This window comes from Cottoperca gobio, chromosome 12, assembly GCF_900634415.1.
Source record: "Cottoperca gobio chromosome 12, fCotGob3.1, whole genome shotgun sequence".
Lineage (NCBI taxonomy): Eukaryota > Metazoa > Chordata > Actinopteri > Perciformes > Bovichtidae > Cottoperca > Cottoperca gobio.
Genome location: NC_041366.1, coordinates 16,489,817 through 16,514,751, shown reverse-complemented (window position 1 = coordinate 16,514,751; position 24,935 = coordinate 16,489,817). Strand labels below are relative to the sequence as shown.

The following is a 24,935-nucleotide window of genomic DNA, read 5'->3' as shown; positions in this document are numbered from 1 at the left end:
TCCTCTTTTTTCTGAAATGTTATAAACCTAAAGTTTAGCCGTTTAATCTGGAAAATAATCAGCAGATTAATCAATAAAGAAAATAATCTTTAGTTGCAGCCCTAGGAATTGTATTACTACTTAAACAAAGATAATACAAATGTGTTCAAAGTTAATCATATGGAGGTTTTTCAACTGGACCCATTGAAAACCATGCAATCCATAATGGAGGTTAGAAGGAGAAAGTCCCCACGACAGACAGCATTCATGTCTTAGTGGATGATTTCATGGGAATATCAGTATGATTACATTCCCCCTACTAATTCTAAACTATATAAAATAATACAGTTTAAAAGAATGAATGCAAAACTAACCCTTCATTACAAATACATGTTCTATCACGTGCTATAATTTCCACAAGATAAGTAAGTAAGATAAGCAACACACACACACACAGGTTGAGTGTAAACTAACTGGTGTAGAATAGGAATCTCCTTTTCTTGGGTCATAGCTGAGACATGTACGATTCTAATTTGTACAAAAACATGGACCCTGTATGAGTGCTGGTTACAGGCTGCCAAACATGTGAGCATGCCACCATAGTCTCTTGCCTTGCCTGAGGCCTGTGGGGCTATATGGTTTCCACTCTGGCCAAAAATAACAGCAGGCATTGATATAGCAATGGACTCTTCGGGTCAGACGACCAGCAGCAAGCAACCAGCAGCAGTGTCAGGCACAACCATCACTGATTACAAAACTATCTGTAAGTGTAGAACACATTTAGGACACATCTTGAGTTTTTCTCCTTTTTTACGCTCAGCTAGCTTCAGATTTGATCAAACATTCACTATACAGCACATCGATGTCAGTTGTCAGATGTCAAAACACATGTTGTGTTACTTGTTATTAATAACATATAACAAATTGAGCTAAATATCTTAGCAACTTGTCAGTTAGATGTAAAAATTAAAAATAAAACATAAAGGCTCATGGGTGGACTCATGTGTACGACTAATGATAAAACCATATAAAGTAAATGTCAGTGATTGTAGTGACACAAAACTACAGTATGACAACATATTTCTGAACGTCACATATTTTAAGAAGTCTTGTTTTTCTTAAAGAAAGTATACTGATCAGCTAAAGTAACACATGCTCTTCATTAGACCATGACTGTGGAGTAAAACAATCTGAAATGTAAACCTTGGCTGCAACTAACGGTACATTTTCTATTTCATCTTTTAAGTATATAATGTTAGAAAAATAGTGACACATTGTTTAATTATTTATTGTGTCCTACAAACAGTCTGAGACCCAGAAATATTACATTTACAATAAATAAGACTATGAAAAGTCCTAAACCCCTCACTTTGGATTTGATCATGTAAAAATGGCAAAGGCTCAAATGAAAATGTTTCTGCAGGATAGCTGTCCTCAATCTACAAGAGAGTGAGACGATCTGCTATTTGGGAGGACCTCCACCATCCTGCTTCACTTTACTGGAGGTGATGCAGGGGTTTGAAAGTCATCCAGAATAAACTGGACCAAAGGACGCTGGGGCTGCTCTGTTACCACGACAACCACAATAAGCATTTTAGTCAATCGATGCGTAAATGGCACAAACATTGCTGATGTTAGCATTTGATGGATTTATTCACCACACAATGAGCTACATAATGGCTGACAGCAACTTAATTATTATGTTAAGATGCTGGGGGTGGGAGGCAGTGAGCTAAAAACACACCGTTACCGATGCCATGTTGTCAGAAGTTAGCCATTGAATTGGGCAGTCATGCTAATGACATTAGCCGAAAGGAGAATGTAATAACTGTACAATTAACGACGTTATCCAGCCTTGCTATCCGGCTTCTTACTTTGAATATTATGTCAACATTTTATAGCGTTGATGTGTTTTTCCATCTCTAGCGACAGTTACAGGGTAGCATTGTATATTAGCTATTCGCTACACCCGACATAAAAAGCCAAATGTGTGCATTTAAAACGCAGTCTCCGTCGTGTCATTGACAAACACCGGTAACATTTTTATAGCATCTGCGGTGACAGCTGAGCTAACGCTGGCTGCAGTGCAGTTGCTAGTCTGGTCCATGGCTGTCAAACGCGACCAAGCCCCTCCGCTTGTTGTCTGACAGGTCTCAGCAAAACACTCCCGAGCTCGTTGACGTTATATCTAATTATTAACATGGTTATTATTCTTTTTTAAATACATCAGACATGTAGGTTCCCTTGATTGTAAACACCCGCATATAAATGGTTTGCGTTACCTGTCCCGTCCCGGTGAGGTCTCCCTTGGACGTGAATATCATATCAACCTTCTCCTCTTTCTTCTTCTTCTTCTTCTGCTTGAGTTTTAACCGCTGACGACAACCACAGTTGGATGACCGCCACCTTGTGTCTCGGAGTGGGAATCACCATTATTACCACCATCATCATGTTTCTATTCACCTATCTTTTATTTTTCATATAGGCTATTTTACCATCCAGACTGGACACCTGCCTGTTAAAACCTATCAAATCCATACATTCAGGTGATAAAACTAAGACTGTTCAGCACAACTTCTTTATTTGTATATCCTACATATCAAAGCAAGTAGTCTACACTGTGAAAAGATACTGTAAATCATTATATAGATAAACTTTCTCAAAATAATGACGAATTATCTCAAGAATAATGACTTTTCTGACTTAGTATCTAGAAATAACGAGTTAGTATCCCAAAAAGAATGACTGTGTGTCTCAAAATAATAAGTTAGTATCCTAAAATAATGACTTAGTCTGTGAAAATGATGACTCTGTATCTAAAAACAATGAGTTAGTATCTCAAAATAAGTTTCTAGTTATTCTAAGATATTCTAATGATTTACAGGAACTGTTTTTCATCACAAGGTTAAGAGAAAATAAAATAAAATAGGTTTTTAAAAGGAGCAATCCACTTATATCATACATCATCGACTTAATATGAGGTTATTCGTACCAAAAAAACCAAACAAAAAAGATTAATAGTGTTCTCTGTGGCTCTGGGGAAAGCTTTGTCAAGTATGAGAAAATAACCTCAATGATGTTGCATTGTGGGAAATGTAGGATGCAGTGTTTTTAGATCTTGAACCACAGTATCAGCATAAGAGACTTTAAAACACTTCAGATTCAAATAGTGGTTTGAACTGCTGTTACATGTTACATTAGATGTCACGTTGTATTAGTAATAAGTTCCTTCTTCTGGCTGATACAGTATTTTTTTAATGATAATATGAATTAAAGACTAGTTTGCATCTTTGTATTTATTAGATGATTTACAAGTGTCCATTTCTATTCTTCTTTTTGCGTTTGATCATAGATGCTATATTATGTTAAATACACGTAGCCTATGGTTTTTACCTTCCATTTTATTTTCACTTTTAAACATTAGACACAACTATAATTAAGAAAATACCTTATTTGTTTCCTATGTGAGCCTACAAGATTATTTAATTGAGCTAACATTTATTATGTATATATCTTGTTAAATAGTATCAGTATGATTTCCAATCATAGGAAGTTGTGACTAAAAAAACATTCTAACATCAAATGTGACTCTTCAAAGCTAAGCCAGTCACGAGATTTGGGGGGTTCCGTCAGTCACGAACACAAAAACAAACCAAAGATAATTTATGACATCAGGCCACACGGATTTCAATTCCTGGATGGCGGTCCAGAGTTAATCCCACTTCCAAGCCGGAATTCTAAAAAAGGGGGCTGACTGGCAAAAAGGACGACAACACCGGAATGAGGAAATTGACGAGGGCAAAGCCATGTGCAAAACAAAGTTGTTCATCGCTGATAACCATACAACCTGATGAGCCAGAGGTCACTCCACTCAAGTCTCCCAGAAGTGGTCCGCCTCTGTCTCTTCCTCGAGACATCCAAAAGACAGCAGCCCTTCCACGAGCTCTCTACCCTGTATGATGTCTCTCCTCCTCATCACAGTGTTGTCCTCACTCATAGTGCAAGATGCTGAGGCGTGGAGCGCCAATGTCAAGTACGCGGTGAACTGCCCCGACAGATGCAACGTGGAGCGGTGTGGCGGGACGCAGCGCTGCACAAGGACGGTCCTGGATGACTGCGGCTGTTGCCAGGTCTGTGCAGCCGGCAGAGGGGAGCACTGTTACCGCACCGTGTCGGGCATGCACGGGGTGAAGTGCGGACCGGGATTATTCTGCGAGTTCTACAAGGATGAGGACGATTACGGAGACGAATATGGGATTTGCAAAGGTACATTCACATTCCACATTTAAATGTGCCTAGTGTGCTATTACTGCCTGTATGCTGCGTCCTGAATATATGATGCCCTGCTGCACCAAATCCCATTATGTTATTACAGTCTTTTAGGCTCTATTTATTGAATAGTCACAATACATAGCACCTGCTATATAATCAATGGTTATACAGGCACATGTGCAGACTTGTGCATTCTTGCTTTATATAATAATTGGTCATTTAACTTGATGATTAGCCCATGAGAGGCTTTGGAGTTTAGACATCAATGCTCATGCAACTATCCACTTGCAGTTTTTTTTTTTTTTATCTATGGCTCATCTTTTTTGTAAGTGATTATCATTATGCTGACTGTGAATATGAGTCTTTAACACTATAGAATATGAGCCCCATTAGATCCAGTCTGGAACAGAAACCCCTTTTCCCCTGCTTGTTCTTTGAGACAAAGCAGACTACTCTAAAATAATGTTTTCTTTCTTTACAGACTGTCTCTATGGAACCTACGGAGTTGAGTGTCGCAAGACATGCAACTGCAAAGGTAACATATGTGACAGGGAGACAGGAGCTTGTCTCACCCTCAAATTCTTTGCCAAAATCGCCAGCAAGCTCAAGACTGAGACTCAAGAAGGTAAAAAATTGCGACACTTCTTAGAATAAAGTGTAATATTTCAATGGGCTAGTAGCAATCAAATGTCTAACCACATTGGCTCAATTACGTTCTGCGTGAATTGAGAGATCAATGAATTATTTCCTTTGTATTTCCAGGGGGAGAGGTGGGCTCAGGAGAAGTCAGCACTGCCCAGAACACAGATCAACACACGGACAGATCCACCGCTCCGAAGCGGCTCAACCCTCGCTGACAAGTGCTGACAAGACTGAATCTATTCAGTGTAAATGTAGCATTAACTTATAGATGAACTGAAAGATATATTTTATTATGTTAAACGATGAAAAGGTTTTTTACAGCATTTGGAATATTCAGACTGTGTTATTCTTTTGTTATTGTTCTTCATCGGTTCCTGAGATCATCCTGTACTCTGTTCCCATCGGCATACAGCTGATCGTCTCGTTCAGCGTGCCTTCATACATTATTGTTGAGAAAATGAGAGTTATTGTCACAAGAGAAGGACGTTGCTTTTATTTTCAATCTGGACACGGCCATACTTTTCATTGATTCATTGTAGTCCACTAAATTCTTTTGAAGTTTTCCTTTCATGATATTTTATTTGTACTGTATGAAAAGCGGACAGGGAAAATATCATGTATATGACACCAGCCAATGTAAAGAATGCTCTTACAATTAAACCAAAGTTATCACTGACTGTTGACATGTTATTTTCATTGCCTAATTCACCTTTCATTGTCTTTCTTAGTGATGCATCATCTGTTACAGTACTTTAGTTATCTAAAAACCCTGAGAGCTTTTATTATAGAGTAATCAATAATGATGAAATAAGCAGTTGCAGATTTATATTTCCGGCAAAATATGCAGGTGATAGCGACGCCATCCATAAATGCCATTCAATTAATTATAATGTGACTTTTGAATGTCTGTGAGGCATAACAAAATAACAAAAGAAATGCTCAACAAACAATTATCTGAGTGGAAAGACAAATAATGATCAAATGACCACTTGGGGGGAAAAGTATAAGATCAATTAAATCGTCAAAAGTGAGCAGAGCAGATTAAATACACTTTTATTTTCATGTTTCTGTAAAAGAGATTTAACATCAGAGGTTTTGTCCGTACGGGTGTCTCCAACAAAACACTGGAATTGAAGCCGAGAGAATATGAATATGTTTAGTACTTTCATGCGGTTTGCTTTGCACTAGCCCTTTTAACTATTCATGCTTAGTTGTATGAACGCTGCTGAGAGCGGAGGAACTTCAAATCTGTATTACAGAGGCACATAGCCATTATTATCATTTATGATATCACATCACCAGTACTGGCTCTGAATTCATACACCAGGTGAGTAAGATAAGAGAGTAAAGAGTGAGGAAGCTGTTAAGTCCAATAGGAAAAGTGTTCGTTATTATATGTCATGCTAACATAGTTTGACTTTTAATATCTTTTCACTTTAACGTGTCATCCAATGGATTGGCTGATCCATGAATAAATGAAATGAAATGCTGGCTGACTACTGAAGAGGACTTCTGACATGTACTTTTGAACTTGTGTGGACATTTGATGCAGTATTTCTAGACGATCTGTAGACACTTGGCACCTTCGACACTCGCATGGACCCAGAAAGTCGAGACAAATTCAAATCCGAATAGCATTTCTGTGAAAGGAGAGGAGGAGTCGTTGATATTCTCTGGAAGACATTAGAAAGATTTATTCATGAGAGGTAGAACTTATCTGAAAAATGCTAAGAGGTCTGGATAGAAATATCTTCTGCGTAGAAGGAATTCTAGTTTCCCATGATGATATGAAGTGGCACAGGAGCAGAAAGGGCTGAGAATCTTAAGTTCTTGGAATGCCCTGCTTCCACAAATGGCCAAATATTCTTTGTTCCCAAGCAGAAAACATTTCTCAGTGGAAAAAAAAGAATCATTTTACGACTTATAGCACAAGAAGACCTGAAGAGCAAAGACTGGCTTTACAAAAGATCATGTGAGAACATTCGGGCAACTTCCTCTACTGCATATGCATATATGTCATGTACAGCTTTATTACAATACATGGGAACTACATGGGGGAAAAGTCATAAATAGAAATTATTCAAATTTGATAATCTTGCATATGGTTTTCTTAAGTAATGCACATTTTCAGAATTTCCTTCCTGCAGCAAAACATCCATAAAAGTATTTCAAGTCGTTGAAAAAAATTAAAAAGTACTTGAAGAATAAAGCTTTGAATTTCTAGAAGTCTTAAATATTTCAGTAGGTAGGTTTCATTCGAATGTAAATGTGTATTACAATACATTGTTTAATTAAAGATGCATTTAGCAACAAGTTGTGAGGATCAGAAATCTTTCTGTGATACATTATCTGAGTTTCTAATACATTTTGTAAATGGACTCGACAAAATGAATGTATTCACATAATTTGGTCTGTGAAAAATGCAGTAAATAACATATAACATAACAAATAACATTCAATGGAGCTCAAGATTGTATCAAATATTTTGGCCGAACTTGCGAAATAACCCAGACCCAGCTAAAAATATCTCTTATTAGCCTCACCTCTGACTCTTACTGGTACAAAAATGTTTTTCCGTATTCAGCTTGTTTATTTCCTGTGCTTCCTGACACCTGTGAAAATGTCCCTTCTTCCTGTTGTTGTTGTGTCTGCCCAGGACAGGAATTGAAAAGCATGGATTCTTTTTTTTGTTGTTGTTCCAAAGACACTTGAAAAAGCTTGGAATTTACAAGCTGCAAAGGCCCTGTCCTCTTGTCCAAGGGCAGAAAAGGACACTTCACATCCACTTTATTCAATTGTTATTCAAATGAAAGCTCAACGCCTAAAAACCATCAACAAACAAGCTGTCCTTGAGACACATTTAAAAAGTGACAAAGTGTTTTTACGATAGCTGTGAGCCACACTATGTTATATTTAAAATCATCTGTTGAGAGTGGGAAATGAAGAATTAGAAATATACATTTTAGAAGGAATACAATACATGTTTTAATTTAAAACTACAAAATGTGTATTTTGCAGCTGCATCGTCAAGCTTTGAATGAAGGTAGGTAATGTCTTTCTTCTCATTTTGACGTTTAATTAAAATGATTAGAAATTAAAACCAGAGCATTATTGCATATTAATTAATTAGTGGAATTCAAAGGCATATAAAGGTTAAGTTCTCTGAAACAGATGAAAAGATATATCTCATTAATCCAAGGACAAGGTGACACACACACACACACACACACACACACACACACACACACACACACACACACACACACACACTCACACACACACACACAGTGATGCAGACAGGTATGGGAGCATTCTGTGTATGAGGACAGGAGTGTTCATAAGTGCTCGGGGCTCGACTGTTCCTCTCATTCCCCTGAGAACGGACAGGCCGAGGCCTCGCAACCAAACAAAGGGTCCTGGAAAATAACAGGAAAGCGTTGGTGAGAAATACCCTTTATCTGACTCCCTGAACACGTCACTGCCGCCTCTGTAGAAACAAAGGTGCGTGAACGGAGTAGTAAATAACACTGATTTACTGCAAATAGATGGTCTGTTATTTACAGTTACCCTGCCTCAACAGGTTGTTTATTGTAGCTGTAGAATCACAAGGCTGAATGGAGACAACACGTAAACACTGTGAACGAGGAAATTAAGAGGTGAGATTGATTACATTGATAACAGACGTCTAAACTGAGGCTTGTGACGTTTGACAAGAAGTTTAACTCACAGGCTGTCATGTCACTTAATTCAAGATGTGACGCACTTTGAGTAATTAACTCTTCGGCTCCTTTAATACAGGATTCCCCACTTAGCAGTTCTCAGGGACGTCTTGCGGTCAACGTCTGGAGCCTTGACCTCAGCGACCTGACAGATTTCTGACCCCTAGAGGAATTGTCTTGTTTCATATCAATGTGAAGTCAGGAGGAACGTTACCCGACAGGTTTATTATCACACGTCAGGATTACGGAGAGTCTCTTCGTGTAATTGTACCACTTTATGTGTGGTTTCTGGTTAAATGACTGGTGGAGCTACATTTTGAGCGTGCTTAGTTGGAGCTCTGTGAGCTTTTTTTTTCCGCTTTACTCTCTGCTTTAGAAATAGCATAATATTCCACTACCACATCCTGCTATCGGCACTACGTACAAAATACTATCAGAGAAAATACTGTCTGAGCCAATAACAATCTGTCAGAGACTGTGAGACTGAGTAAACAGTATCATGTCATGTGATCAGCATCCACACAAGGCAAATTATATTCAAATCTATTAGGATAGGATCAATCAAAATGAAAAATTGACACTTAAAAGCCTTTAATTACAGTTAAAAGATGTGGCCTAACAAAGTGTAAGTTAAATTCAGACCAGAATTATTTAATATCCAAATACAAGTGACCAGTGTGGACAACAAAAGACAAAAGTTTGCATATTCCAGGCAGTTTTATTGAAGAAGGTTTGAGGCAAAGGCAGGTAGGATTTATGATGTAGCTGGTGATGTGTTTTTAAATTTGACTTTGTAGTACAACAATTTGGTACATACTCTGAGGTTGCACAATTATCACACTTCGAAGAATGTTTCTTAGCACTTGCAAACTAACTTAAATATAAAAACATCATATAAAAATAAAACAAATGTCCTCTTAGAGCTCTGATATTAGTAATACATTGATTTAGTTCAGGATAGGTTTGTGAAAATAGTTTTTGAATGCCCTTTGTGCTGTGACACGTGGACCTCTGGTGGCTCCTTGATGCTATTGCACCATATAGTTCATATTTTGCAATTATTTGCTGTTTAGTTTGTCTTGAAAATCTGATAAATACGGCAATAAGAGATTTTACTGCAATTCCTCTTAATTTGCGTTAATATCTGTGTGTTTGTCATGAATCTGGATTTTACAGCACAGACCTAATGTTGATTACAGGCTGCTGTCATAGTGCCATACATCATGATACAAACTCTCTTTAGTCTCTTTAAATACAATATTTCAATTATGAGTATTATAGTGTGCGCAGAAAGGTAAAGAGAAACAGCTATAAATAAGATTAAATTCCTAATCCAAAAGTTCCAGAAGTCACCACCAGAGAGCGATAGTGTATCAAGAAAAAGAAGGAGGTATAATATTTAGGTGTGGAGGAAGAAAAGACAACCTTTATCAATCTCTGATGGAAGATCTAATTATTGCAGTAGCAAAGAATAGACTATAAATAAGAGAAGAAAAAAAAAATTGAGGACTGAAAATAAAGAATCTGCTGCAGCTTTTCATCCATCCATCATCCATCCATCCATCCATCCATCCATCGTCTACCGCTTATCCGGGGTCGGGTCGCGGGGGCAGCAGCTCCAGTAAGGAACCCCAATCTTCCCTTCTCCGGGCCACATCCTCCAGCTCCGACTGGGGGATCCTGAGGGGTTCCCAGGCCAGTGAGGAGATATAATCTCTCCACCGAGTCCTGGGTCTTCCCCGGGGTCTCCTCCCAGCTGGACGTGCCTGGAACACCTCCATAGGGAGGCAGCCAGGTGGCATCCTTACTAGATGCCGAACCACCTCAACTGGCTCCTTTCAACGTAAAGGAGCAGCGGCTCTACTCCGAGTCTCTCACGGATGGCTGAGCTTCTCACCCTATCTCTAAGGGAGACGCCAGCCACCCTGTCTGAGAAAACCCATTTCCGCCGCTTGTACCCGTGATCTCCTTCTTTCGGTCATGACCCAGCCTTCATGACCATAGGTGAGGGTAGGAACGAAGATCGACCGGAAGATCGAGAGCTTTGCCTTCTGGCTCAGTTCTCTTTTCGTCACAACGACTGCAGTACCGCCCCCGCTGCTCCGATTCTCCAGCCAATCTCTCGCTCCATCGTCCCCGAGGTACCCGAGGTACTTAAACTCCTTCACTTGGGGTAAAGGCTCATTCCCTACCCGGAGTAGGCAATCCACCAGTTTCCTGCTGAGAGCCATGGCTTCAGATTTGGAGGTGCTGATCCTCATCCCAACCGCTGCACACTCGGCTGCGAACCGATCCAGTGACTGTTGAAGGTCACAGACCAATGATGCCATAAGGACCACATCATCTGCAAAGAGCAGCGATGAGATCCTCAGGTCACCGAACTGCAACCCCTCTCCTCCACGACTACGCCTCGATATCCTGTCCATGAAAATCACAAACAGGATTGGTGATAAAGCACAGCCCTGTCGGAGGCCAACATTCACGGGAAACGAGTCCGACTTACTGCCGAGTATCCGGACACAACTCTCGCTTTGGGCGTACAGGGATTGGATGGCCCTCAGAAGTGACCCCCTCACCCCATACTCCCGCAGCACTTCCCACAGTATCACCCGGGGGACCCGGTCATACGCCTTCTCCAGATCCACATTACACATGTAGACCAGATGGGCGTACTCCCAGGCCCCCTCCAGGATCCTTGCGAGAGTGAAGAGTTGGTCCGTTGTTCCACGACCAGCACGGAATCCACATTGTTCCTCTTCAATCAGAGGTTCGACTACCGGCTGAACCGTCCTTTCCAGCACCTTGGAGTAGACTTTACCGCTTTTCATATCATGATAATTCACGTACCATTATCTTGGCATGTGTAGTGGTTGTGAGATGTTCGTAGTTTATGGGAGTCAACATCAACAGAGTTTTTGAATTGAATGCAGACAGGAGGAAGTGCTGTGTGTTTGCATTGACCTTTTTAAAGAGCCGTCAGCAAATTAAGAGAAGGAACTGCAACCTTCCTGCTTTATTTTCTGTCTCCATCGAGGTCAGGAGGAGCATACGTGGAGGAGAGTGAACAAAGCTGTGACGTTTATAATACAATATATAGGGGGTGACTTTGACCTCGACAAACAACAACACAGTGTCTGCTTCACACAGAATCTTACTGTTAACAATCCCACTGACTGGTGTCGATGACTTCTCACTTCTTATCGTAGCAGTTAGAACGCATTCAACACATATTAAAAGAAGAGAGGCCTGCAGGCCATATCGTCGATATCCTCATTCCACTTAGTCAAAGATTATGTAAAACAACTTGTTTGCTTGAAGGCAGTTTGTGAAAGACTTTTGAAGGTATTTAAAGAAGGCAGTGCTACTCAGGTGATGATATTTTGTAACTCAAAAAGCCGGATATGTAAGTATATAAGTTTAGAGACTCGAGAGCCGACGGTGGTAAGCTGACAGGAAATGAGGGAACAGAGAGACTTCAGCTTTGCATTTACTACTTTGAGTTGTGCTGTTGAAGGTCTCATGACTAAAAACATTGACACGTTATCACCTCTTTTAACTTGATATGACGAACTTGTCTTTTCACATCCAGCAGATACGGAGAAACATTAACATTCATTTGGAGTTGTGTTGATGAGCTGATGATCGTGAGTCAAGTATTCGTTCTTCTTTTAGCTCTGCTTTGCTCTCCACCAAACTTCTGGGGGAAAATATCGCTGCCTGTCTGTATGCTGTTTGGTTCTCAGCAGGTTGTGTACAGTTTATTTTTAAAGCTTTTTCATTGATGATGCTGATGAGAGGGGTGAGAGTGAACCAAAACAAAGAGCTGAAAGAAGCTATAAAGCTCAACTGCAGATATACTGTAGGTTCATCACTACGAGCGACCACTTTTCACATATAAGCAGTCATGAGATTCATTTTAAATGTCAAAATAATGATTAAAGTCAATTTTGTTAAACTCTTTTTGGCCTTTATCTCTGTAAATAGTGAGTGTTTCCATGGCTACATGCACCTCGTCACACTTTTTGGTCTGGAGTCAAGGGCATAATCCTTTTCCACTTTCCTTTTTGTTGATATGTTCTACATTTGAAGAAACCTTTCGACAAAACACTAAAGCGGAACTCAAGAAGTGACCTTTTTTGGGGTCGTGATGCAAAAAAGGAACTGCTGCCATTATACAGATACGGGTCAACAGACACACACACACACACACACACACACACACACACACACACACACACACACACACACACACAGATGTTGGATATCACTTTGTTCAGCTCTTCCTGCTATCATTCACAATATGCCATGCCACACATATATAAAGAAAGTATTTACCTCAAGCTGTAAGGGCTAATATAGAGACTATTTAGCAGTAAGGGGACCGTCTAGGGTGGTGATGGCCTAGTGGTCTAGTGGTACGGCTTGGTTGTGAGTTCAATACCAGGCTGCCACCATTGTACCTCTGAGCAAGGCACTTAACCCTGAGTTGCTCCAGAGAGACTGTAGTTAGTCAACTGTGAGTCGCTCTGGATAAGAGCATCTGCTAAATGAGCTGTGATGTAAAAGTGTCTACAAAATACAGCAATATTAAAAGCCATAACCTGTAATCAAAGTGAATGAGTTTCAGAGTCATCCTGGTCCACGGGGAAAGACTTCTCGTCCGTCTGCCGCAGCCTCCAAAGATTTTCATTATCTTGCCAGAAGTCACCAAGTGTCCAAACCTCTGACTGCAAGGCCATGAGAACAGCAGACCCATTGAGAACATTTCAACTCCCAGAGGCTTCCTCTGTGAAGATTCATCCATTCCAATCATATGAGTTATCTCCTATCGGATAAGGCCCCCCGAGAGTATCTCATGGGACTAGATGCATCCCCAGTTTGTTTACAGATGGCCACTTCTTACGTCAGAAGGTCACAGTGTTTCATGTTCAGCATTCCACGTCCTGCAAATATAATAAAACATGCTGAAGGATGTCTGAGGACAGATGGCTCAGAGCGTACTGTTGTTTGTTCTCAACATTTCATTTAATCTTTGTTTCATCTAATGAGGATTTTCATAACACCTAGAGAGACTCATCTTCTGTGTGGAGATTAGATTTTATTGGGAGGAATACATTTCGCTACATTCTCACTGTTGGGCGGTGAATATAAATATCTTTGCACAGCTGCACATGAAGAAAACATTTGAAATATTTACTCTTTTAATGACATGTCATTCAATTTCATAACCACTTTTTGTATAGGGTAACAAAATGTAACAAAGAGGTGTTCTACCAAGTGCCCTTAATGGTTACTGCACATGAGCGAGTATGGGTCAGAGCGGTTGCACCAAAGTCTGTATGAAAAATTGTTAATTTTGTGGCTGTGCTGTAGCAACAAATGAACAGCCACATTGCAAATAAGTTATTCAATATGTTACATTTAAGGTGCAAGTCTCACAATATAAATATATATAAAATATAAAATAATATATGGATGCATCAGGCATTTGGAGGGGTCTGATCATGGTTTTGTGCATTGCGGAAAGTGTCAGTTTGAAGCTTTGGACAGATTCATGTACTGCTGCTGCCACTTTGATTAATTATTTGACATATGCTAATAGAGGGTCCAAATGTAATGTTGACCTCACCACCCCCCCCCCCCCCCCCCCCCCTACCACCTCACTGTATAGAGTCTGCTCATACATCAACCGGATCAATACATAATGTGTTGAGCCTGACCCAACGCTTGAACCTCTCACACCTCAAAAACCCAACCAGCTGTCGACATCACAATACACACACTCCAAATTCTCATATCGTGTACTGTATGTGAAATAAATAAACTCATTTTCATCCTGATTTGATTTTTGAGGAAGTAATTATTGTTGATACATCAGCCACCTCCCACATAGATTGGAATTTCCCTCCGTTATTAGTAATGAGTACATTTTCCGGGCTGTGGCCGTCACGTGTCCGGGATACATTAAGGTTGTGTTAAAGGTTCAACATCTGTCTGTCGTGGATAATATAAATTGTGCTATGTATGCTTCAGTGTTTTATAGATAGGAAAATAGACTTTTCTGGTGGTGAATATTCTTAATATATATTTTCTTCTGTATATAATAGTACATAATACCTTGAAATCTGTAAGAAAGTAGTTTTTTTAATTTAATGTGCCTGCTCTCTTGTCATAAATCAATAGTCTGGTGGTTAAGCAGGTTGCGAGTCGATAAGGAGCTTAATGATTGCATGATTGAGCTCAGGAATGTACTCTACATGTCAGAATCCCTCAGTTTGTAAAAGCAGACGGTCATTTTCAAAACCACGAATGCCTCACTACCGCAAGTACAGTATAAAGGCTTTACCTCTGATATTACCTCCATTTATTATGCACTTTCAACATTGTTATTTTTGTAGATTCCAAAGGAAATGAAAAATACTTGTCTTCAGAAGGAACCACTGCGAGACTATGGAAAAGGAAGACTCCCACGGTAAACAAGATGCACTTTCCACTGGTGTGTATACAGCTGGGCTTGCACCAAAGTGAGGACAGTGTCACTGAATAAATGTTTGTCCAACTACATGCACGCAGTCATTTGTATATGACATCTTGAAGACCTTAAAACTGGGGCAGCTTTCTGTGTTTGTATGCAGAATTACTCGTCGATGATATATGGGGAAACCAGGATTTATATTCCGCATTAGCAACGTTTGGAGATTTCCTGGCTGTTAGCCTTTTGAGAAGAGTGGAACACAGTGGGAGAGTTTTTAAAAAACTGCCAGTTGCTTGTGTGTAATCTGAAAAACAAGAGAAAGTCAGCTGCACTGCTGGAGCCCTGCTCAGTGAGAGCTCTCATCTAAAGACTTCCGAAAACACACTCAAAACACGCACCCACACACTTTCCCCTCCCTCCCTCGCTCCTCCCTCCTCCTCCTCCTCTCTGCAACCAACATACACACACAGTCTTCTCAGACTGAGTGTGAGCGTCTCACCAGCCAGGATGACTGGAGGAGTTAGGACTGCATAGGCTGCAGTGTTAGGGGAGAGAGTGTGTGTGTGTGTGTGTTTTTGTGTGTGAGTGCATGTGGGTTTGCATGTGTCTGGGCGGACTCCTGCTGTAATGCTGCCCCATGTGTGACTGTGCTGACCGCGACAGCCATCCTGTTCACAGTGGAGACTTTCTCAGCATGCAGATGGTGTGAGCAATCAGGGGAAAAGTTTATAACAGCTCGTCTGAGCCTCTGCTAACTCAATCCAGTCTGCACACACTGAGTTTGTTCAGCGGAGCAGCAGCAGAAGGAGCTGGAGTACAACTTCAGCCCGTCTCAGCCCGGGATCTCTGTTGATGCTGATTGATTGCCTGTCACTGGATAGGACACAATAGGTGTGTGCATCATCACACGTCAGAGCTGAAGGATTCAACAAGGCTGTTTATTTGAAAGGTGAGTCTGCGCTTTGAGTATTTCTGGAGTATGTTGGTGATTTTGTGCCATTGTTCTTGGCATCACTCACTTTGGCACGGAAAAGGAATGTGAAGATGCTGGAGGTACATGGTCTGACTGACTGGTCCAGTCTTACTGACTGACACTTTAAAATATCTTATTTATATTTTAGCAGGTTTCCCTGGAGCTGAACTTTATATAAAATTGCAGAAGTGACACCACTATCTTGAGCAAAGCAGTATGTGGTAGTTGCGATGACATTTGGTGGTGTTTTGTGGGATTTAGTTTAATTTACTTCTGACACATATGAACTCAGACCAGGCTTTGGAAGAAGCTTTTCAAACATCACTCACAAAATGACTCATTGTCTAATGAATTTGAGGTTAATGGTTCATTAAAGTGGACAACGACAAGTCTTTTGCTTTAACTTTAAGAAGATGCTCTTCTCTATAGAATAATGATACAATGGCCGTTTAGATTGGTTCTCTATAAGCTTGAGTGTCCGGTGCAGTGTTGCCAAATCCTTTCCAATGACAGTCAGTAGTACTAGCGGCAACAGTCGCCAGATGACGGCATACACTCATTTGCATATTGGCAACGTCATCAAGCAATAATTTGCATAAAGCTTTGTGGTTGTGTCGAATGCAACCGGGGAGAGTCTGCCTGTGTACGGCACAAGAGGAGAGGGAGAGAAGCCGTGATGTTGGCAGAAGAGCGTTAAACCAGTGACACAACGTATCCGGCTTTGTCACCTGCAGTATGCATCATTAAGATTGGAGTAGATATGCACGGGAGGAAATAAGTGCACAACTTTCACTCATATATACACACATGCCTCACACCTGGGTGGGCCTGCTGAAAGTGACTCAATACTACAATCTTTATCTAAAGCATGTTAGCTTCATTGTTAGCATAAATGAAACACCAACTTACTGTAAGTAACCATAGCAATGACACTTGGACTTCTGGAAAGCATCAATTTTCTCGACTTTTCAGGTAGGTGTAAGTCATGTCATTAAAATCATTTGCACTTATCTGTTGAGCCGTTAGACCAGCATTCTTGCGAGGGCTTGCTAATTCTGATGCAAGACATACAGATGGCGAGACCGTGGCATATGCCATTCAAAACACTGACCCCCCCTTGTCTGGCTGTCGGCTGGCCAAACAGATGCGAAAACTCAATTATGTTTGAATTAATGTGCTAGTTGTGTTGCATGTACGAGGACGTCACTTACTGCAAACTCACAGAACACACGCAATGGAAGGTGAGGCAGAGAAGGAGATTGAGAATCTTTTTTTTTTAAGAGTGAAAGGACGAGAAGGAAAGGGACAAGGTTGGTAAGTGTTGATGAGATGCATTATGTCAGGGAGGACAGAAAAGACAACTTGTTTTCCCACCTGCTGTGTTAATGGAAAAGGAAGCAAACAAGGCATGAACCGAGGTAGAAGGAGGGAAGATATGATGACCCCCCCCCCCCCCCTTGTGCAAGGAATGTCTGCAGTGCACAAGCTGTGCTGCTGAAAAGCCCAGGGATCAGGTTCCCCGTGTCAGCTGCTGCACCCGACTGTTCCCATCTGACTCTGTGATATCTGCTTATTAACAGAGAGGAAGGGATGTACACGAGGAAGACTAAAACTGCAGCAAAACTGGAGTTGAGATCAAATTCTTATAGGAATAGTTTGACATTTTGTCTTTCTGGCCGACAGTAAGATGAGAAGATTGATGAAAATGATATCAATCGTGTTATCTAGCGTTCTGCCAGAGTGAATAAGTGTGAAAATGTCAAACTACAAAAAAAACATCTGCTAGTTCACCCAGAGAATCTATAGTAAGGTGACATTTATGGAGGTTAAAATCCAGAGTCAGCAAACTGCAATAGCGAGCAACATCTCAGGGGGAAATAACTATGATCACAGGTGTGATTTTCAGTTCGCCTTCTAACTTTGTGACCATAGCAACTTGTTACCTCTGCCCAAGAAGGTTATGTTTTCGGTTCGGTTTGTATGTTTGTCAGCAGGATTACGTAAAAACTACTCCTACCCTATTTTCATGAAACTTGGGCCAAGAAATAATTAAATGTTGGCGCGAATCCTCATAATGGAGCGGATACACATATTATTTTTCACTGTCATTAAGATAGCGAGATAGGTCTGCACGCTTTTAGTAAGGGAAATATCCCCCGGTATTAATACTGCTGCATTACAAATGACAGCCACATCAACAGTATCCTTCACTCAGTTATAGCAGGGTGTCAAACACATGTAGAATGAGTCAGCGGTCAATATGAAGTCTTCAGCCTGGCTTTTTTCACATGGCTGCTGCTCAGTTTCCCAGACATACTGTGACACATGGCGTGGAGGAAAATGGAGAGGGAGGGGCGGAGATGCTAGTGATGGGGTGGCGAGTGTATCATACCAAAAGGGCTGCATTGTAGACTATGAAGGGGGCCACATATGGCGTCTAAATGGGTGTGTAGACAAAATAGACACTGACTCATCACATTGATTCATACAGGAAAGCCAAGGAGTGTATTTGGTGTATCAGCAGCGGGAGAAAAAAGAAAATGAATCTCCAACAACCAATCCTTCTTTGTTTCTTGTTTCATAGCCCAGCCTAACCACCCTTCCTCTCATCCTGCTTTCATCCATCCTCCTCTCCCAGTAGGTTGTGTGGGTAGAGACGGATCGGGGATTACTCCATGATGAAGGATAGCTTCTCAGATTGTCACCCCTTCAGCATTAAATCATGATAGACCTGCGTGTGTTGGATAGAGCAATGGATCAGGTTTTGCTTTTTTCACGGGTTTGACTACTTCCATCTGTGACCGCTTCGAAGCTCTTCCTCTTTCACATCCTATCCAACTATTAGCACACCAACAGCACAGCGAGAAACATGTCCTCCTCTCACCTCTGTGACTTTTCAGCAGGAGTCTAACTGAAACAGACCGCTCTCGAGGTAGCAGCTTTGGTAGCGGAGGGTTATATTTGTCTTTAACACATGTGGGTCACGGAGGCCCTACTGTGCAGACTTTAAGGGGGAAGGTTGCTGAGAGATATTTAAAGGGTTGACAGCATTGACTGGCAATTAGAAGTTCATGTTTTCTCTGTTGCGTGTTTTTCTGCTGTTTGCAGGGTGGTGTGCACATACACAAACAAATGAAAATCACTCATTGTAGTAGGAGAGCATAGTTTGTCAAATGCATTGGCTTTGATCTGAATTTCGCCTGGGAGAGATAGTTGATAATGAAACACATCACATACACACATACTGACTTGCATAATGCAATGAAGTTGGCACATTGTCCACCAATCACGTCTTACTGGAAACTTTGTGGTGGTGTATTGGAGGAAACAGACATCATGTGATAACGCAGACAGACAGACATATATCAGACTTGATTACACTACATAGTATCACTGTTTTGACTTTTATGCTTAATGCACTATTGACCTTTACATCATCCAAGGACAGTTGGCACAGGCTTCACTGGCAAGCACTCGGGCCAATGTGGAGCACAGCAGCTGCTGAAAATGCAAAAAACTGGAGACTGGAGACAGACAGATCGTAATGGCACTGTCTGCCACATGTTAACACGACTGCTATTCATCAGTGAATCATTAAGGTTTCAGGCGGGAGATTATTCGCATCATGTGGTCATTGATGACCTTTAATATGAACACATAATGCACATAACTTCTATGAGTTTTCATCAACAAATAATGTGATTTATTGAAAGTCCTAAGTATTGAACAGTTCGCTTAACCCCCATGAACAGCTCTTGTCCAATCATAATTTAGCAACCGTAAGTTACGGCCTGTCAAGTTGTGGATATCGCCACATGTTGAAGAGGCGTGTTGAAGAGAAAAATAAGATTAAAAGATTATTATTTGGGCTTTTTTAGCCTTTAATGATAGTACAGCATGAGATTAAGAAAGGGGGAGAGAGAGAGGGGATGACATGCAGCAAATGGTCACGGGTTGGATTCGATCCCCGGGACTCCGCCTTTGGAGACAGATGAGCTAACAAAAGTGGCGCATTCAGATTAAACTAGTCGTGAAATTAAAGAGTAGTTGCAATCCAGTTTGTGGAGTTTCAGGTTATGTTGAAAAAAAAAGCCCTGTTCACGAGTTTGGGCTAACGTTATAGCATCTCCTTGTTAAATTGGGGGAAGTTGACATTCCCACAACCCCAGCCGGACGTGTTACCCATGACAGCATTATGTTTACCAAACACTTCAGTTACTCTTAAAATCATTTTTGTAACATTATAAATTGAAATAAACGGTATGCAAACATTAGCAAGTATGTAAACTGAGCAGCCAAAGAGGGTAATCTTTTTCTTATCATACAATATAATATTAGGACTCAAATCTACACAGCAATACAAGAAAAATGCTGTTTCTATATTTTCATGTCTTGGATATGGATAATCAACTGGTGAGGATGCTCGACTGCCTGGGATATACAACTTTAGCCTCAGTCTTTTAGCACAATATAACTTATGTACCCATCGAGTGCATATTTAAGACCCCCATTAAGCTAAGTCAGTCGGGTTTTCAACCACCTCATGGAGCTAATGTTAGCTTAATTAGCTAGAGAGCTACAGCTAATGAAATCTGCCAGCAAAAGTTATTATTTCAAGGACACATTGTTCCAAAGATAACTAAAACATTGGTACAGGTCTGTAAGATGCATTTAGCACATTCATGCTTACCATATCGGCCTGCGATGCTTTATAGCAACCACAGGATGGGAAAAAGGCAGCAGATCCAAATTTGTTGAGTGCACTTCCTTCTCCACAGAGTGCTCCCTTGTGGCTGTTGTGACCGGCCACTTCCCGTGGTCCCAGAAGATTTCCTGCCACTGTCCCTACCCGACACCAACAATTTTGACAGTTTGGGCGACAGTCAGCAAAGTTCCAATTACGGGAATTGAATTCTCTTCTTTTTGCAGCCTAAAATATATGATTTAGATAACTGTATTTTTATCCCCCAAAACATCTTCCCTAGGGTTAGACTTCCCAGATTAATTTCCCAAAGGACGAGCCAAACTCAATATCCTTTGCTCCAAAGCAGCTGAATTCAAACAAAGCCATGTCAAACAGCAGTTCAGGCTTTCTGTTGGCTTCAGTACTTTCCCATACGGGGAACAAACACTCTGTGCAAGCACTGACAACTAGCAGCCTCCTGATGCTGTGAGACGAGTCCTGTGTGGACAAGAAGGTCTGCAGTATTACGTTTCAGCCATTTTCCAATCAAACTTCCTTTCTTTTAGAAACTTCTAGATAGCCTTATTTCCTCTGTGTACGAATATAAAGTTATTAATGATGTAGCCAACATATGGAGCTTCTGACATCATTTACACATGAGGAAAACACTTCACTAATGTGTATCACTGCACGCTGAGTTCTCCTGGAGCACTCGACAAAACACAGAACCCCCTTTTATTTTTAAATCATGCGGAGGTTCATCATCACTTTACATCAAATGCTTGTGTCCCAGGAAACAATTAAACATGATTTATAACACAGTTCAGTGCCTTTTGGGCTGCTCTGAACAGCTTTCATCGCTAAAGACTTACCAGTAGCTCTATTTTATGATTTCACCGACAGACACATATTTTCCAACCAACAACAAGGCGTCCCTGATCCTGAGGCGGCTTTGCTCAGCATACATTTTACTGATGGACACAGACAGACAGAGAATACTAATACCTGTGCAGATATGGAAACAAACAATAATGGTGTTTTGAAAGAGTTGTCCCCCTCATAGAAAAGTCAGTCCATCCATTTTTTCTGTTGCTTGTAGATTGTATTTATTTTTATTCGACTGCCGCAGAGCCACAAATGTATTGCATCCCGCTAAGAAATTACAGTGCATGCCACAAAACCTCAGGGGGCTGATTCGTGACTATCTTTGTGTTTTCCTTTCGAGTGTGTAAGTGGTATGTGGAAGTGCGTTTCTGTGTTTGGCTGTCTCTGCTGTATACTGAGCTGTTTCTTTGTTTTATAGTGAAGGTCAGAGGGTCTCTTCCCACTGACTTCTTATGGTCAAAGTTCTCAGGCGTGCTGTGAGAAAACTCTGGGATCTTCTGAAACTCAAGAAAAGACAAGAGCAGATGGTAACGAAGAGCGCTTGCCGCTTTGGAAATGAAATGCTCCATCATCCTGACACGTTCATTATTCTAGAAGTCAGACTTGATGTCGTGACCAAACTTAAAGAAGAAAATTGGGCTTCGTGTCATGTTTACTTTTTCTGTGTAGCATGTTAGAAGAGTTTCATCCCACGGTTAGTTATCCTCCAGCGATGGCAATAGATTGCACCTTAGAAATATCACATTTCTACTACTGTAAAGTAGTATTTCTCTGTTCCTTTTTCAACCTCGTCGTCATCATGGGGAAATATTATGTATGTACTGCCACACACAAAGACACAGTACAGACACACATACAGACACACACAGGTGTTATACAAGGACACAGAATGCCCCTCTGAGAGGCTGTTTTCAATGTGCTGAATGGAGAAAACAGTCAGGTTGACTGATGTGTTCTTGCAGAGACTTTGCAATTGCTTCATGAATGCGCTCGCAACCACATACAGCATCATCGGGAGGTTCAGTGGAGAAGTGTCTGCAAAATCAATGGCTACATATAAAATACGGGTTTGAAAACTATCTTGCCTTTATATATATATATATATATATATATATATATATATATATATATATATATATAAATATATAAAAGGTATATTAACCTAATAGAAATGTATTTGCTTTGCGAGCTAGCTTATTGGCCTTTTTAAGCAACAAGTGTTACTGTGATATATTTTTCAAACGTGCACTAGCTTTTGTGCAATAACATGTACCTAGACTGTGATAGTTGTGCCGGCTACGAAACTGTATAGTAAGCAAAAAGCAAAGCAAGAAGAGTGAGTCAGTGAGAAAGGGATCAGTTCCCTCTTTTGGATCTTATCTGAGTCAACAAGCAGCGGGGGCTGAGAATCCACAACTGTTCATTCTGTACTTCTGTATTTTGTCATGTTTTGGCAGCTTAATCTAGAAAGCGAAACGATACCTAGCCTTCTTGCAATCCATATGACAAGTTTTCATATGCAAAGCGTTTTTTTTATAAACAATGGACGTTGCCTTTCAGGCTGGTTCGTTTGATCACCAGATCACGGTTAGAACTGTTATCTTGTAACCTCATGGTGGCGCTAGAAGAAAAGTCAGGGGATCTCCAATCATTATGATTTATCCTCTGTGGGCCATGAAGATCTTAATGATATTGAATGCCAAGCAAATTGTTGTTGGGACATCTCAGCCTGGAATAAAGTGGTGGACCGACTGAGCTACACCACTTGCGTGACTAAAAGACTGAAATGTGATGTCTTCTCCTGTTTGTCACCTTCTAATGCTTGAAAGCAGTTGCTTATTCCACCATGTTGTTCATAAGATATAGGATTCATTACTTTATGGCTGTTGTTAACACATCATTTCCCCATGATTCTGATCGATATGTCTGCTTGAACCCACAAACTAGTTTTAAGCAGTAACATAAAAATTAAAAAGAGTATTTCTAAAAAGGTCACAATTCATCATGCTGTCCCTGCGTGGGCCAAAGAAACCACTAACTTCACTTCTAATCTTTCTCCATTTGATTTATAGATTTAGAAATGATTATGCCTTCTATCCCTGTGTGGCTATTTATTACCTCTGGACTGGACCACAGTGTAATGTACATTTGAAATAGTGTTTCTACTCTCAGCTGGCTCCAAGGTATTCACATTAGGAAACCCTTAAGTTATTTACCATTTCCCTCCGCAGCAGCACAAGCCAGTCCCAGCAGAGCTGTTAACTATTCCCTGTGCAGGAGGCATGAAGTTGTAAAGAGGCTGTGGCACCAGACTGGCAACACAGCAGGTGACTCCATCAACAGATGGTGTACCAACCCTAGATTGTGATTCATACTGTGTGTGTGTATGTGTGTGTGGGTGTGCTTGCAGATTGTTTAAATTAAGAGTGTATAGGAAGCAGCAGGGTTACAGAGGTAATTGCCTCCCATATCCCACAAAAATGAAACATTTTCTGCAGCTCAGATGATAGCTTTCACCGCTGTTGAAATTAGACCACTGTCCACATTTTACTCTCACATCAATCAAGCTGAGCAAAGATGAAGTAGAGATGGACAAAATATAATGAGTAGGTTACGGCTTCCATAATGCAAGACGAGTAAAAGCTTCGATTTTCTAAGAGGAGAGTATTTAGCATGTTTGTGCATGAACATGCATACAGGACACGCTTGCTTTGACTGTGTGCATGGTACCAGAGACACTTTTGAAATCACAACAGCAGCCCTGTTGCACTTGTTCCACTGCTGCCTGGAACACTGCTGGGCTGCATCTGGTGCTCATCTGGACCTGTGGGTTGTTTGGACTTCCACCAAGGGCAAGCTCAGCCAATGCTTAAAGCTGACAGCAGCAATATGTAGCAGTAGTAGCATATGCTACTGGATGATGCAGAGGTCTATTGTGTCTATTATGCACATGGAAACAATGTGTGTAGGATGATTTATTGCATGGGTGGTGTTGTTTATGAGTGTACTAATGTATGTACTGTATATGTATTGAAGTGTGTGAAGGTTTTAGGTCCAGCCAAGGATATTTCTCCCATTTGTTTGTATGTGTAACTGTATAAAAAGGAAGCAGGGGGGCCTAGTTGTTAAAAAAGATCAAGTTCCTACATGGCAGGTCAAGTTCAACCTGCCATGTACATTAAACGCGTTTTGAGTACATGTCTCAGCAGAAAACTAAAACACAACAACAACAAAAAATACAGCACATTGGAGAACTTAGTCTTTAGGGCTTTCTGACAGAACTCTCCTTTAGGCAACAAACATCAA

At 40.7% G+C, this 24,935-nt stretch overlaps 3 protein-coding genes across 4 annotated transcripts in view; 2 read left to right on the top strand and 1 right to left on the bottom strand.

Annotated features, from left to right (window-relative positions):
• LOC115016553 (probable E3 ubiquitin-protein ligase HERC1) overlaps window positions 1-2,329 on the bottom strand; it is a 41,225-nt gene extending 38,896 nt beyond the window's left edge. For both annotated transcript variants that reach the window (XM_029444363.1, XM_029444359.1), the window contains exon 1: window positions 2,262-2,329. The gene's annotated coding sequence lies outside the window, so the exon portion shown is untranslated. The remainder of the gene's footprint in view (window positions 1-2,261) is intronic.
• Window positions 2,330-3,792: 1,463 nt separating this feature from the next.
• esm1 (endothelial cell-specific molecule 1) lies at window positions 3,793-5,574 on the top strand. Its single transcript, XM_029444928.1, has 3 exons — window positions 3,793-4,245; window positions 4,733-4,876; window positions 5,014-5,574. Exons 1-3 carry the CDS (start codon window positions 3,936-3,938, stop codon window positions 5,106-5,108), a joined length of 549 nt encoding a protein of 182 aa, XP_029300788.1. The 5' UTR covers window positions 3,793-3,935; the 3' UTR covers window positions 5,109-5,574.
• Window positions 5,575-15,611: 10,037 nt separating this feature from the next.
• Window positions 15,612-24,935, top strand: part of arhgap24 (Rho GTPase activating protein 24) — an 89,757-nt gene continuing 80,433 nt past the window's right edge. Inside the window, exon 1 of the mRNA XM_029444514.1 lies at window positions 15,612-16,036. The gene's annotated coding sequence lies outside the window, so the exon portion shown is untranslated. The remainder of the gene's footprint in view (window positions 16,037-24,935) is intronic.